The sequence below is a fragment of the Argentina silus genome, assembly GCF_951799395.1.
Source record: "Argentina silus genome assembly, chromosome: 13".
In the NCBI taxonomy this organism is placed as follows: domain Eukaryota; kingdom Metazoa; phylum Chordata; class Actinopteri; order Argentiniformes; family Argentinidae; genus Argentina; species Argentina silus.
In genome coordinates, this window is record NC_139667.1 from 6,867,695 (window position 1) to 6,884,182 (window position 16,488).

Below are 16,488 nucleotides of genomic sequence, written 5' to 3' on the forward strand. Positions count from 1 at the left end.
TAAATTCACTCAAAGTTATTTGATCATAAAGAAAGTAATTTAACAGCTGGGCGAATTATATAATTGTAAATTGCTTGGTTTTGACAGGTCAAAGGCTAAAACTTTGGAGAAAATTTACAGTGGAGAGTTTAACCAATTTCACAACATTCATGGCATATCATTGTAACTGTACAATCTACCCCTTTTTGACCCCAGGAATGGGACCAAAACCGACAGATGCAATCATCATTATTAATAACCACATGGAGTGGACAATGGGATAGAGAGAGGCTACAGATCCAGCCTGGGCAGTGTCTGTAATCAGTCTCTTAGTGTCCTAACATACCAAGAAGAGTCCGCTCTCTGCCAAAGACTGACAGAGGTTGACATCTGGGTCCTGCATCGTTGATCTTCACAGAGCCATCACTTGCTTCAACAGCACTGCTGGGAAATTGGGTGTTGCCCCCCAACGGAATCTGTCCCAGGGAGAGAGCTGTGGACCGGTCGGGATGGTTTCCATTTACTGGCACTTAATTTACTTCGCGTTTAAATTGAATTGCATCTGAAACATAAATGTACGTATGTAAACATAAAAATGTATCAGTTATATGGCTGAAAAACACTGACCTTGGTGAGGTTTCCTCAAAATCATGCACCGGTTCAATGTTCCTTTATCAGAGGTTATTTATCAGATTATCTCTATTAGAATCACTCTGCCAGGGTGGACAGATAAGATTGCAATGTTTTGTCAACGCAAATACAAAACAGAACTCGTAGGCTAATATGAATAACCAATTCATACAGAAACGGGAGTACTCTTACTGTAGGCAGCAATTAGCCTCTGCTACACAATTGACCTTCAAAGTGTCAAACTCGTGTAGAAACACAAAGAACATAATCAGTAGGAAGGAATTATAATTTCCAAATTCACTGTCGATACTATTAGTTAGCTGAATAGCTAACGCGTTAGCTTGCTTATAGTTCAGCCAGCTGCTGCGCCAGCACGGGTAAACAAAGGGCTGCCTACTAGCTGCCTGGCTAGTAGTTGCACATGTCATGAGATCATACATCCGATTCTACTTGTTATTCCACACACCGTTAATCTTCCACGCCACTACACCAGTGGTAAGCGCTCCTGACATAGGGGGAGCCGGCGGTAGTTGAGGTTCAAGAGCAGGTCCTCCTCGCCGACCCCAGTACAAATGTTTACGCCATCTTCATCCGTCTTGACTCTAACCCAAAGTAGCTCCCCTCTCTGTTCCGTTCAGCCTTCTGACTACGGAGCACTGTACAGAGAGTCGTCACTCAAATCTAAATGCCCGCCCCGAAAGTATGACGTAAGTTCCATAAGAAACTTCGTGGTTCTTGCAAAGTGTTATTTTGGTAGTGTTTCCATGTTCTGAGTGGTGCACTGTATGAAAATTATTATTTCGTCTGAATTATTATAACACCTGTTGCCCCCCCCCCCTCCTCCCAAAAAAAAGAACAGTTACACCACATCCTAATAAAATGAAAACAAATGACAGAAGTCACTATGGGCAAGCATGGCACTTATAGTTTTATTTGAATCAAATCAATAAATCATTTGATAATGTGTCCTAACATTTCACTGGATAAAACATTTGAGTTGATTGATAATCACATTTTGATTATTAAAACTGGTGAAAGACAGCTGTACTATTGCCAGCATCAAGATGCTGCTGATTGATCTTAAAACTCTTGTCATCGATCATTTAAACAGAACCACTATTGCAGCTAAATTAACGCTGGTCAAACATTTGCATTTTCGATTTCAAATATATAGGCCTACACAGAAAATACATTCTAATGCATCATAGCCTGTCTTAAAGGTAACTGGAACTAACCTGATGATGTAAAATGAATAAAAAACATTGGACAGTATATACTATTAATGCAGACAATGTCTCCTGGTTGACTCACAATGACTTCATTTTATCATGGAAAGGGAAAAACGTGTGTTACCCTGGACTAAGATATTGTTCTATGCCTCTGCACAAAGCAGTCATGTCAGTGAAGTTCAGGACATTTCTGTTGCAGTCAACACAAAAAAAGGGAATTTTTGACTGGCAGTAGCTAACCCGTAAGAAAAAAAACAACATACAAATATGATAATTTGGTTCCGATTTACCCTTGTGATATTGAAGGATGGAAACCAAACCATGGCACTTCAGTGGGTAAAATACAAGAACAACTCACAAAACAAAGGGAACAAAGGGTCACTGAAGAATGTTGTACAGGAGGGGCCGAACTCAAATTGCTTGAGGCAGGTCAGACTTGCAACAACGAACCACAATTCCTTGTTAGCAAGTGTCCGTTTCTGGAGTGGATTCTACATCTTATGTTTTACTTCTTACATCTGCGTATTCAAACTGACAATGATGCAACAAATGAAAAATATCCTTACGAGAACACTGTACCTTCATGGAATTGTTAAGTCAACTTACAAGTGGCTAGATTTGGCCTTTGCTATCCTGATGTATTGTTAGCCAGGGAGAAAACCATACCATAGCACAACATTAAACAAACATGTCTTAACGTTAAGCTATTGTTAAAAAGATTTAACAAAGAGCCTTGATGATAAACATTTGAGTTCTATTTTGACCTTGCATGGTCTCAAATAAATAAGGTCCCATCTCTGGGGGGGAAAGCCAAAGTGACAGCATAAATCAACCCAAGGCACGCAAGTATTCCCTTTGTTTACGGAGCAGTGCAAGGCAGAAAGTCAGACAAAGAATAAAAACAACATTGTTTTCTACTTAATCCTTGGTCAGAGAGTATACTGTATGGTGGGCACAGCTGCCCATGGTGTGTTGAAATGGGGTGGGTCTTGTTTCAACTGGCATGGTGGGGCTCCAGTCAGAGTCCTGTTAAGGAAGCTTATTTTTTCAGTGCAGAAAGCGGATGCTCATCTTCTGTTCCACATCCACCTTCTCCAATACCTAAGGATGTCGAACAGAATAAGTCCTATTAGCAGAACAGACACATACAGTACAGCTGCACAAATACCAACTGGGTCAATTTAAGACACAGTTCATAAGACTGATGAAGGAATGTAAGGTTCCCCTCCCCCCACCCCAATTGAAAGATGCTAATGTCCAACCTTGATGAACTCGTTAAAGGAAATGGAATTGTCTCCATCCTGGTCAGCCTCCTGGATGGTCCTATCAGCAATGCTGCCAAGCTGCTCATCTGAGATGTTTACACCAACCATCATTCTGAGGACCTGTGGAAATGGACACAAAGTGCTTTGGGGTCAAAATTGAGGAAAAGTCTTACAGGACTTCCCCCTAAATGTAGTATACACTTGTAAACATGCTTGTAAACACTGCAAATACTGGGAAGACAGGTTTAAATGACTGTGGGACTAACACCAAATGTTTTATGCAAAACAAGATCAGCCTCTTCTGAGTCAATTATGGCAATTGCATAATTGTCCCAGACACAGCACAGATGTATGTCATAAAGCACAGGCCATTTAAGATGGTGAGAATACAGAGGAGAGCGGTGAGAATACAATCTGAAAACTTGTTTTTTTTCTTTCTTTTTTCCTCTTTCATTTACAATGACAAAAGCCTCTGACACATTAAGACTGAGCACTTTGAAGTTACCGTTGCCAAATTGCTGAGCAGAAAGACAAAATATCTCAAATTACACCAGATGAGTGACGAACATTCTGACAACAATGCTCTTTCTGTTTTTCACTGAAAGGCCCCAAGGCACGAAGGGTGTGCCTTGGGACCTTGTTATTCTGCTTCCGAGTTTGATTTCCTTATCAAGACAAATATACTCTGACACATACCCTATATGTTTGTCCACCTTTTTCCTTAAGTGCGCATGCGTGTACTTCCCCACATGGTTTTAATAACAAAAGTAATCTGTTTCCTCCACCTTTCTAACACCAGTCTGTTCCTTTTAAAATTATAATTCACACCATCACACCCCATCCTCACCTGTAGCAGCTCATCACGGGAGATTTTATCATCCCTGTCCAGGTCATATAGTCTGAAAGCAACTGTAGGAGAGAGAAAGGGATTTAGTTGAATGCAACAGTTTCAAAACCCAGCAGATTAGAAAAAGACCTAACCCTAAAAACATGTTAATTAACAAGCTGTTAACCGTGAAAACATCACTGGCACCAAGCTCTAGACTCACAGAGCAACTTGTTTGTCCTGCTGTTGAGGGGCTCAGAGTTGGGGTCCTTGTTCTTCTCATTGTCTTCAATTGGTCGGAAGTGAGCCAGTGTCCGCATGAAGCCCCGGAAGTTCACCTGATCCTCTCTGAGCAAGAGTGTGACAATAAACACTATGACAACAACACCAACATCCTCAATCCCTCCAAAGACTTTAGGACATATCATTGAGATTTGTTTAGACATGAAGTCAGTACATATATGACCAATAATAACATGCTCCGTCACATAATTAATACTGGCTTGCATGACTCATTCTTACAAAGCATAGCCTAGACAGGATTCAGTTGTTGAGAAGTGTCTAGATGGACTAGTGTCTAGAAAATCTAGACTGTGCTTCACCATGTCTGGTAACACAGTGAAAACCCCAAATCAGAGGGTAATACTACGCTTCTGAACTCCACCTAACACTAGGCTACATCTTCCTTGCCAACAGTAATGGTTAACCCTAAGCCATCTGCACTGGAACTCTCTTCACAAGCTGCTCCAAACCAAACCAGAGAGAAGAAAACATCACAAACCATTAAAAGCCACAGCTAAAATTAAGCCGCCTACACACTGGACTTTTTGAGAATGTAATGACATATCAAAAGCAAGTTGTCTGAACATGTAGCTAGCTTTTATGTGAATTTCAAAGATCACCACAACCATCTGGATACAATCAAGCCCAATACACAATTTTAAAATGCACCATAAAACACATGCAAAAATAATTTCTGTACACAAACATTTTCACTGAAGTATTAGAAAATGGTTCACCCTTGTGGACAAAGTAACTCAAAGCTATGTGGAGATAGAGCTGACAGCAATTAAAGAGTGAATACTTACCCTTCAGGAAAGAAAGCATTGATAATTCGGTCTCCTAGAGGATTGATAGCCAGCTCTGGGATCCTTTGGAAATCTTCCCGACTACAGAAATAAGGAAGGGAGGGGAAGTGAGTTTTAGTCCATGACACGAAGGTTTATTCAATGAAATTGGGGAACTTTGGACTACACCATGTCTCGGAGAGTTAGTCCCCACTTCAAATCACAGATAACTACTGTAGATAACTTGAGAGATATCACTGACAATGTCTATAAATGAAATGACATGATGAAATGTATGATTTGATGCAACACAAGATGGTGGTGTTGGTGAATTGACTTAAGTGTCTTCATTTCTAAAACGCATGATATTGGCTAGGTGAAAACAGATCAACATTGTGAGAGGAGGAAAAGCTCAGTGGACATGAAATGTGTGTGTCTGTATCTACTGCCAAGAGTTACTCCTCCTAACAGAGGTCAGTGTCTGTGATAGGTGAGATATTAAGCTTGGGAAATATGGTGTTGGAGTGTTGTGGCAACTGATGAATGATTAAGACAAGTCACCTTGGATTCACATGGCTTACACAGTATACCAATGTATACCCCAAAACAGACTATGCGCTTCAGTGTAAGGACAAGGTCGATCCAACACTTGTTTTGTGTAACCATGCAGGAAAGTAGTGAAATGTATTCCAGTATTAAAGGTTATTAAAGTCCCAGTATTTGCAAATTACAGATTCTGCCCAAATGGTTACCAAGAAGCAAAGTGGAAAAGCTCACCATCAACTAACTGAAGTAAATGTCTTACATAGTTTAAACGGTGAAATTCATTATAACACAAAAAAGTCCAACACAACCATTGGTCATTCAGAATACATTAAACATTCACATAAGACAAACTTAATCTCTCATTTGGCTGGATAGTAAATCTTACAGTTTGTTTGTTTATTCCTTCCCTCTCATCAAGAAATTAAATACACTGTGTGTCAACTTGAATGACTACAGTGTGTCTATGTTTGAGTGTTTGGTTTCAAGTGTGCTTATGCATAAGAATGCTCAGTTTTTTACCTGAGGGTGCCATTTTCACCTTTATCCAGGCTGGTGAAGCGACTGTAGAGGCGGGTGATCTGACTGTGTGAAACTGCATGGGAGTGAAAAACAGACAATGTTAGACAATTTAGCCAAGTATATATGTTTGTTCTCTTCAGACTCATTACATTTGACCACTTGTTATCTATGTTTGTTATCTATGTGAAGACAGGCAAAGAAACACGAACTTTGCATTAGCACCCAACGTTATAGGAGCATCTAGATACATCAGTCACTGCAATGCCATAACAATATAAAATGTTTCTAATTACAAGTGATTGATTTAATTCATTTCAAAACAATATGTTCTCTATGTAGAACTATACTATATCATATGATATTGTTTATATCATATTGGATGGTACTCAAAACACACCGACTCAGTCCAAATACCAGGGTGGCTATTAGCTTGAGGAGAATGCAGAGAAGCACACTCACCAGACAGGCACTAGTCAAAGTTTGTGGCTGAATAATACACAAAGAATCACCACCAGTCTAGCTAAACAAGATAAGGGTCTTTAGTCGTGGCTAGAGTAGCCTGTAGCTGGCTCCGAAGTTAGCACTGCAGTGCAGCGGCACCACTGCACGACCACCAGTCAGGTTTGCTAAAACTCAAAGCATTGAAAAAGTAGCTGGCTAGCTAGATAAATGGACTTACAGCCGGTCTCCTTTTTGATTTCTTCAATCTCCTCCTCTCTCAGCAATGTGGACGCTCGGGAACCCATGGTGAAATCCGAAAACAAACTCAACACTGTACGACTGTCAAGCTTGTCAGCTGTTTTGTCGGATTTTTCGACGAGGTTGCTCAATATAGATTAGCTGGCTAGCTAGTTTGACACGGCTGTTACAAGCTAGCACGCGCTAGCTAGCAACCAAACTACCTAATAACGCTATTGTTGCTTTGGTAGAAGCAGGAGTAATTGTGTATTCCCTTACGATTCGAGATTATTACAAATATTTTAGTTTAGCGAACTGATCGGATTGCTCCTAACCGTCATGCTACTGTACTGCTCGCTATCTTCCTGCTTGGGGAGAGATGGGCAGGTAAATGTAATGACGTATTGATGTCGTGACGAATCGTATTCCAGGTCCTGGAAGGTGGTGCTCCCCGCCGCAACCATGATGACCCTGTAGGCCGTGACCAAATGTTTTCGAGGGCTCTGCTAGGTCACACTTCAAAAATACCTCTAACTAGTTATATGGTCCGTTGCGATGATAGATGTGTTACTGAAATATATTTTCTATGGCAATGATATCGGGCTTTCTCCTGAGTGTCTCACAGGCAAGACTGACATTCCTAAGCTGAAGTTGCAATACATCTGATGGCCACAAGATGTGACCGATGTCAAGGTTATGAATATGATGAGACAAGACGATAACCTCAGCTGCCACAGGGAGAGCAGAGCAGATACAACTGAATCCAGAGATTCAGGTTTCTATGTGATAAAACTATAATCTGGTGTACAGACATTCTCTAATTAAACTAAGTTTAGTGTAGAAGGGTTTGCAAGTATACAGCATAAAATAGGTTCGACATGTTATGCAATAATCTATTTGTGTAAAAAATTATAATTGAAGTTTATTTGAAGTTCATGGGACAGTGACATTTTCAACATAATCATGCAATATTGGACTAATCATGCATTAATATAGGAACATTCTGGACAGAGTGTGTGTGTGCGTGTGACTGAAGTCAGAAATATTGAGACATATCTGGGCACGTCATCAGTTTTATTTTCAATTTCCATGATCCAAGATATTCTTCAGGTTGGTTCCACTGCTGGCCGCTCCTCAAATCCTAGTCTAACCTTGCGTGCCACCCCCTTCAAACTGCATGTGTACATTTCCTCCGTGACCACTGTTATATCCAGCAGTTCCAACATCCTAATCTAAAATATAACACAGTAATGGGGACCAAATGATTGACACCAGCAGTCATTTGATAAAACCTGAATACATATGACACAAATGGGTGTTGGAAACATAGCAAAGTGATAGATCGTTTTAGGCAGCTGACAAGATCAAAGCGTTAAAAGTGATACTTTTGTATCAAAGTAAAGTGATCAAAGTATCCTGAACATTAACAGAGTACCATGTTATGGTATTAAACTCCTTCACACGTCAGTCACAGCTCCGCACCACACAGCAGAACGAAACTGCAGTATCTCCTCATTGTTGTCTTAAACGTTACACGTTTATACAAATCAAAGCAGTAAAACATTCATCTCAGAAACACTCACAGTGATAGTGCAATTCATCATAAAATAAGTATTTAAAATGTCTCAGTAAAACCAAAAACAGATTTAAAAAAAAAAAGATCAATAGTGTTATAGCAGTGTGATGACAAAAACATTCTTTGTCAAACTTGATTCCTTATCAATGCAAAGGAAAGGCTTGTGTTAGACCCTCCAAGCAGGAGGCACAGCAATCTGATCTGCGGCATGTGCATTTTCAGAAGACCCCTCTACACTCTGTACTCTGTGAAATAACACACGTCATCCATGGCCTTCAGAATCCTGAACACAGAGAGAGAGAGAGAGAGAAATGAAATGATCAGACAATGGAAGCAGTTCATTGTAAACTCAGTAATATAGTGACGGCTGATTGAAGAAACTGATACCGGCTGGACCAAGAAAGCTTGTGATGACTTTTGGTGTAATTTCACAGCTTGTTTAGACATGCAAAAACACTTGAGAAGTAAACAAGGCAATGTGATACCTGTCTGCTGGGTATCCTCTCTCACACAGGTTCACCAATGCATAGAGGTGCCTCAGAGCGTACTCGTACTGCAACACAAGAACAACAACACAGCTCGAGTATACTTCCAACTTCCCAATGTTCCCCAAAATCCACAACAGTCATTGCACTCCTATTTGACAGGTTTTAACCACGAAGGGGACGCATGTCTAGCTCCTAAACAAGAAGAGCGTACATCTGTCATAGGAAGCAATGTTAACCAAAGTCAGATGAACATACTTAAAATGAGTGAAGCCTAGTTGAGCTTCTATTCAGCCAATTAAAAAGTTCAGGGCTTTGAGACCCATCTCACGAGGTCCTGACTCACAACATCTGGTAAGGCAGTTTCCTTTATCTTACATTTTTAAGGTGTAAAGGAGAACTGAAACCCTTCAGCATCTCAGCAGTTTCAACCATTCAACCAACAGAAACCTAAGAGATCACGACTGTGCCTTTGATCAGAGAGAGTACAGGGCCATGGAGTGTCAGACCAGGGGTTCTGTGGGCAGTACCTCAGTTGTGTGCCAGTTGAAGCAACGGGTCTTGTAGTGCTGGACCGCAGTCTTGTAGCACTGGTGCTGGGTGAGCTCCAGCTGGTCACTCAGAAGCCTCTGGGTCTGGATCTTATCTCCAGTCACCTTCAGCACCAATCTCTGCATGGTTTCACTCAGCAGCTCCCTGACCTGGACAAACAAACAAAAAAAAAATCATTACATTTGACCACTTGTTATCTATGTTTGTTATCTATGTGAAGACAGGTTTTTTTTTTTTTTTTTTTTTTTATTATTATTATTATTTTTAAATGTATTAGACAGTGCTTTTGTAAAATAATCATGGTGTAAATGTCTCTGTATGAGGTATATGTACTGATGCCATAAAGGGACAAAGCAAGTTGTATTGTATTGTATGCGCTTCCTCATCACCTTAAGGTGGGCATTGATCTCCATGAGGTATCCCCTGGCAGCAGCAATGTCATTGGTGGCCATCAGCTTCCTCTTGAGGATGGCCAGAGGCACATCAGGGCTGGGGGTCAAGTCTGGATCCACCACTGGCTGCAGGGTCATTGGGGCAGCAGGCTGGGCATTAGCCATAGCGTTACCCTGGAACGCCATCACCTTCATGTGGGCCAGAGTCTGAAGAGAACAAACATATATACTTAGCTAAATTAGATTCATTCAGATGAAGCTTGGCAGATGGACCTTTTTGCCAGAGTGTATTGCCCATCCCACATTTCCACTCATTAGACTCCCTCACCTTGTTCCCAAACTGCATGACATGGCTGGTGTTTGTGTGGCTCTTCACAATCTTGAACTGCTTCAACAGGGTCTCCTTGGTCAGATCCTCCTGTGTACAAAAGTCAGATGAGATAAGAGATCACAACAATATTAACACAACAGTTAAAAGTTGGCAATCAAAGTGCTATACAATGTCAAGGTGCCTGAGGAATTGTTCTGATATGTTATGGGGAAACAATGCTCACCACATCAGAGTCTTCCATCCAGTTAACACTGTACCAGTCTCCCAAGTATGTGTCTCTCTTCTCATCAAAATAGCAGGCATAAGAGGATTCATGAGAATTGGCGGCTGTGGTGGCATACACTGTAAAAGGGAGACATGTTTTCAATGTGGCCGTCTGGTCTCAAGGACATGGCTAAGGAAGTCAGCATAGCGCTGATGAAGGAGAATATCCACAGCTGCTGATGTAGCACCATGTAACATGACATGAGACATCTCAGTGGTAAAGAGTCATCAGCCACATGTGTTCATTGCACACAATGAAAACAGGACCTTGTTATGGAGCATCACACGAGATTAAGCACATGAGTGTTCTGATGACCGACAGTGTCATCAGAACTGCTGCACTCAGTGATATGTGGTAGTAGTGATACACATCTTTTAAAAGTATTCATGGCTGCTAGCAAGAAAGCCATCACAAGATGCTGGCTTGTAGCGGAACCTCCCACTTTAGACCAGTGGATAGACATAGTTAATAATATCTTCAAGTGTTTGACCTTTAATTTAAAATTGAGGAAAGACAAGGGGTAGAGACTACGGGATAAATGGGTGTCTTTTCTAGGCCAAAGTGATTAGCCATATACAGTGAGGTCCATATATATTTGGACCGACGTTTCATACGATATTTTTGTTCAACCCCTTGAATTAAAGCTGAAAGTCTGCGCTTCAATTGCATCTCGATTGTTTCATTTCAAATCCATTGTGGTGGCGTAGAGCCAAAATTATGAAAATTGTGTCACTGTCCAAATATTTCCGGACCTAACTGTATTAGCCCTTTTCTTTTTTTTGTTTAGTTTATTTGATGTATAATGTACAATACGTACTTTTACCTGTGTACCAATTAATGTCTGCATTTTATGGGACTATGTAACCACCTTATACTTTTGTTTGTCCAACCCAAACACACCTCGTCACAAGCATACTTTTGTTTGTCTAACCCTGCTGCACTCAATGGCTCAAATAAATAATCCCACGTCACAAACTGTGAAGCACAGCATGAGAACACCATGGTAATTCATGGATAGTCTAGCAGACGCTGCTGAATTTGTACAGGGTAGAGGTCAACTTTATTGTCACAAGGAACAGTCAAGTGAATCTGTGGATGTATTGTAGGCAGTTTATCAGGTGACACCTTGTTAATGATTGACTCTGTTTATTACCCAAGTTTTGTTTTTCCTGGAAAGTGATTGAGTGGGCGGTCAAGTGCAACTCACCGTCGATGTCAGTAGGCAGGTTCTTCATCATCGACCCGGACTCGCACGCCTCGATGTAGAACACCATCTGCATGTTGGTACATGCACAAGGCAAAAAGCAAGTTCGGTGAATCAATGCCATCCTCATGATCGAACACCAGCTCGGTGTTTCCACATTCAACCGACATGTCTCTTCATGTACTTTTGAAAAACAACAACAACAAAATGTTCACCTTTTTGTATCTCTTGTTGTCACGCATGTAGGTAATTGTGCTCATGAGGTCCTCGACATGAAGCTATAGGAAAGGAAGTAACATATAAACAATAAACTCCAAGATAAAACATGCAATACTGGGAGTAAAGCTCCCATCTCTTCTACGTTACTCTGTTCCTGCCAGAATAATAATGTCCATGTGTTCACTTTAAAAATGGAACAAAAAAAAGAGGCACTACTCTGTCCGTCACAAGACTGCACCAAGCCTACTCTTGAGAGTAGCATTGTTCAGAAACTCACTCCGTCTCACAAAAAGTAGTGCTTAAGAAAGAGAACATTTAACTAGGTTTAAACATTAGAGCTTTATCACAATCTCATTAACCATTTTTTAATTAAATGATTGATGATTTTGTTTTTCATTTGGCAGGACTTTCTATCCATGGCCAGAAAAAATAAATAAAAAAGTTCAGAGACAAACATTGACAGGAAAAGGGAACTGCTTACATCATCATCAGGGAAGGCCAGGATACCAGGGGCACCGTGATCAGTGAAGTACACAAACACATGATCGTTTGGACCGCTGCCAAGAGGAAGCAAAAAGGAAAAGACTTGATGAGACAGGTACATTTTCTGTTGAACAAACATGGTTTCCTTTTGAACAAAATGATACACTGGAAGTCATTGTGCTTTTATGATGGGGAAAAAAAAAAAAATCCCCACAAAAACAGAAATGATTTCATTTATGGCATACTGGTTCTCATACTGGTTCTGGTACTCATGCAATTCTAGAACAAAGAAACCCCCCCTGAATTTCCCTGTGCACTTGCCTCTTCAGCACTTTCCCAGAACCTCCTTTGACACTTGCAGCGTCACCCTTCAGCACAGCCAGGAAGTTCTCAGGGGTCACAGCCTTAAGGGTAAACACAAACACACACAGACAAAATATCATGCGACATTGCCAGAGAAGTTATAGGAGTGCGCACTTGGTGAAGAAATATGAGGTCACGGTGTCTTGGTAGTTACACATTTTAACAAATTTAATAGCCTAAGAGTACCGTATAAAACATTGATTGCTGTTGATCGCATGCAATGACATTCCCTAGCCTGGTCACCCCAGGTCTGTTGTCCTGTATATGTTCTGGGGCAACAATGCTAAATACTAGCTAGTTCCATAACATGCTCCAAGAAAAGCATTTAAATTGGCCTGACAATTACTCACTTCTTCAGTGTAATCTTTGAGAACTCCCTTATACACATCTGTCCCATTTGGCCTGTTAATCACTTCACCAGGGGTTGGGTTTCTGAAAACAATAGAGTAAAATAAATATGACAGTTGCCTTGAGGTGATACAGACTTAACATAACTTAACATAGTATCATATACTCACCGAGTGCTTTATTAGGAACACTATACTAATACTGGGTAGGGCCTCCCTTTGCTCTCAAAACAGCCTCAATTCTTTGTGGCATTGATTCAACAAGATGTTGGAAACATTACTTTGAGATTCTGGTCCATGACGACATGATTGCATCAAGCAATTCCTGCAGATTTTTCACATGCACTTTCAAGCTGTGAATCTCCTGTTCTACCACATTCCAAAGGTGTTCTATTGGATTCAGATCCAGTGACTGGGAAGGCCACTGAACTATGTTCATGAAACCAGTTTGAGAAGGAAGTAGCCATTAGAAGATAAATTGTGGCCATGAAGGGATGCACATGGTCAGCAACAATACTCCAATAGGCTGTGGCATTCAAGTGATTGGTATTATCAAAGTGTGTCAAGAAAACATTCCCCACACCATTACACCACCATGAGAAGGTGTACAGGTGTTCCTAATAAAGTGTCCAGTGAGTGTATATTGATGCAGGTATTATTTTCTTTATTTATCTTATGATTTTTTTAACAATTGCAAAACATGGACACAAATACAATATAGTAAAAACAGGTAATTTTCAACTCATTTTCCAATGAATTACTTCATTTGAAAAAAATGAATTAGAAACATATGTTATCAGCCTGTCATTGTCAAGGATCAGGTAACTAAAAAGGACAAAAGGAGTGAGACACTGTTCCACGAACTGTGGCACTAGTGTTAATTAGATCTATCTGCATAGCAGCTAAAAAGGGCATTCTCTTCCACCACACAGTATCACTTCCCCTACTCCTCAATGAAAGAAACACTGAACTACAAACAGTGCTGTAATTATCATCCATCTGTGGAATTGGAAAATACTCTTATACTACACAGTGGTAATTTAGGCAAAGGCGCTTAGAAAAGTATTTAACAATAGCACAAACCACCTTGTCACAAGCACAATACCTAATATCATTCTGTTGCCCCCAATGTTTCCTTCAACTCAAAGTAAAAATCAATAGTACTTGGCAGAGTACTGTACAGCTGCACCTTGATGTAAGAAATACAGCTGAATCATTGTGAGTGACCGCAGACATAAAGCTGAATTGTTGTATAACCTGCCGGAGATACCAGGACCTTAAATCCTGACTAACATGAAGGCAATCACAGTCGTTCAACAGGACAAGTTATAATAAAGCCTGGTTTTAGGGCAAATACACAAAGCTATTGCCTATGATTCAGATTCACAATAGGCCTACTACCACAATAGGCCTACTACCACAACTCATGTGGGTCAGGCAAAAACAGCAATTCAAAGCTCTGAGCAACAAGCTCAGACCCTAACCCTAAATAACCAAACAATTCTGACTGTGAATCATTAACTCATCAACGATACACTATTGAGAAAATATGATGCAATCACCACATCTCAAATCTCAGTTTTAAATCTTTAACACTACCCGAGTCGCAATTAAGCAACAGTATTTCCAAGCCCTGCAGGAGCACTTAAATTAGTTCCATGTGACTGCAACGTCAAGTATTGACTCTCCACAAACTCGGGCTGTTTACTGAACATTCCGAGTGCTGCACTGAGCCTAAAATGGCCTGCATGCCACAACAGAGAGAGAGAGAACAGCTGGGACACATCTATCCACTACAAGGATGCAATGTGCCCTTGTCTCAGATATCCATTCATATTTCATAGCAATGTGATTGTGACCTTTAATTGTCAAATTCTCCCTACAAAAAGACAGTCTAGAATACTAATAAATAGGGCCCTTAGGGTTTACCCTTGGTCCCCCCAATCAAGAATAGGACATCAGAGAAAAAAGTACTCACTCATCATTCTGTGCCAGGTCATCATACATCATAACCACTATCTGCTCATCAGGGACCCCATTCTTATGGACAATCTGGTACGCATGGCAAGCATCTGCCTGTGGACAAATCACACAAGTCAACAAAATACTGTAAACACCATACAGTGTTTTACATTCCTGACTGTGACTGAGTGTGAGGGACGCCATTACCATAGTAAGTACTACTGGGTTATTTATGTCTACTGATTGAAAAGGACACATCTCTGCTTGTTTTGTTGAATGCCACTGTATACTGGATAATATTTTAATGTTAATAGAAGGGCTGTATCAGTCAATAACAAGGAAAGTCACTCTCCCAAGTGTAAGCAGATGAACAGCACTGATTCATTAACAAGCCAACTTGTGTACAGTACCCATGATTGGTTAAACATGTACATGGTTGATTTGACTCCTCACCTGGTGTCTGTAGTTGTACCAGCCATTGGAGCCAGCTACGATCAACACCCAATTCTTCCCATTTTCCGGCTGCTGCGTCGGAAATGCATTTACCATCAGTCCCAGACTGAGGCCCAGCACGACTGTGATGGATGTAAACATGTCTTCTCCTGTGTTTGTTTACCCTGAAAAGTGGGTCAAAGTCATCATCACACAACATAGGAAGAAGATATTGGTTTTGTATCTATACAAGCACAGCCTCGGCGACTTTTTTTTTAATATTTTTTTTTTTAAATTTTTTTAATTTTGGCATTCTCTTCTGACACGGACAGCACACTCCGCCAGCTACGTTACAACAACAAAACACTTAGCGAGCGAGCTCACAAGCTAACCCGTCTGCTACTTACTACCATTTACAAAGAGCCTGGGCATCTGAAGTTATTGAATTACATTTAACATATCAACTACTACACTGTCTGTTGCGGAAAAATAGGGTTTTAAATCCGCAAAATGTACACTACTGTACACTAATTCATTACCCTGTCGATGGCTGTCACGATGGGTCCGTAGGCAGGATCAGTTTTCTAGGAGTTTATGTAGATAATTGTGATTGTCGGGAAAACCGTGTTGATTGCCGGACAGCCAATCACGTAGCCGCAAGGCAGCGTGTGACTGTACGTCACATGATCGTAAGTCATGTGCTTCGTTCTCGGTAATACAGTACTCATAACCACATAAGGACTTTCTGGGGTTCAATTTTCTGTTTAGGCTGCATTGTTACCTTTTAAAGACAGTCGAAAAATGTTCCAGTGATTTCATATCGATGAATGGAATATACCTTAGTTTTGATTAATATTACTTGAGATTAGTACAAGACTGTCCTTCCAAAAACCAAAACACTATGTACTTGATATTCCGTTGTTGTTGTCATGTTTGACGCATGGAAACAAATGGGATATGGCTTCAAATGACGTCTAAAAAAAAAGTTATTTATTGTAATTTCTTTGAGCACCTGGCGATGTGTCATAGAAATCAAGTACTGTTGCATGTGAAAATGCATTTGCTCCATTGTTTAAATGTGTGTGGGGAGCCCAGTCTTTGATAGTATGCAGAAATGACAGTGTGCCTTATAGGTTGG

General features: G+C 40.6%; 2 protein-coding genes across 2 annotated transcripts; both read right to left on the bottom strand.

Moving 5' to 3' along the window:
* Positions 1-1,516: 1,516 nt before the first annotated feature.
* Positions 1,517-7,111, bottom strand: chp1 (calcineurin-like EF-hand protein 1). Its single transcript, XM_083682802.1, has 7 exons — positions 6,741-7,111; positions 6,062-6,134; positions 5,018-5,098; positions 4,153-4,277; positions 3,951-4,012; positions 3,101-3,223; positions 1,517-2,939 (listed from the first exon to the last, which is right to left on the bottom strand). The coding sequence occupies exons 1-7, from the start codon at positions 6,805-6,807 to the stop codon at positions 2,886-2,888; spliced, it is 585 nt and encodes a 194-aa protein (XP_083538928.1). The 5' UTR covers positions 6,808-7,111; the 3' UTR covers positions 1,517-2,885.
* A 685-nt stretch (positions 7,112-7,796) lies between these two features.
* lgmn (legumain) lies at positions 7,797-15,966 on the bottom strand. The gene is made up of 14 exons (XM_083683328.1): positions 15,890-15,966; positions 15,372-15,535; positions 14,935-15,032; positions 12,960-13,041; positions 12,568-12,650; positions 12,245-12,320; positions 11,760-11,822; positions 11,548-11,614; positions 10,299-10,417; positions 10,073-10,162; positions 9,742-9,951; positions 9,331-9,501; positions 8,801-8,868; positions 7,797-8,598 (listed from the first exon to the last, which is right to left on the bottom strand). The coding sequence occupies exons 2-14, from the start codon at positions 15,510-15,512 to the stop codon at positions 8,547-8,549; spliced, it is 1,320 nt and encodes a 439-aa protein (XP_083539454.1). The 5' UTR covers positions 15,513-15,535; positions 15,890-15,966; the 3' UTR covers positions 7,797-8,546.
* Positions 15,967-16,488: the final 522 nt, after the last annotated feature.

Coding starts and splice junctions, on each gene's coding strand:
- lgmn (XM_083683328.1), bottom strand. CDS start 15,512: ATGTTTACATCCATCACAGTCGTGCTGGGCCTCAGTCTGGGACTGATG. Junction 15,033..15,371: donor GGTACAACTACAGACACCAG/GTGAGGAGTCAA, acceptor ATTTGTCCACAG/GCAGATGCTTGCCATGCGTA. Junction 9,952..10,072: donor TCATGCAGTTTGGGAACAAG/GTGAGGGAGTCT, acceptor TGTTCTCTTCAG/ACTCTGGCCCACATGAAGGT.
- chp1 (XM_083682802.1), bottom strand. CDS start 6,807: ATGGGTTCCCGAGCGTCCACATTGCTGAGAGAGGAGGAGATTGAAGAA. Junction 4,278..5,017: donor AATGCTTTCTTTCCTGAAGG/GTAAGTATTCAC, acceptor ACTCTTGCTCAG/AGAGGATCAGGTGAACTTCC. Junction 2,940..3,100: donor CCTTTAACGAGTTCATCAAG/GTTGGACATTAG, acceptor CGACATCCTTAG/GTATTGGAGAAGGTGGATGT.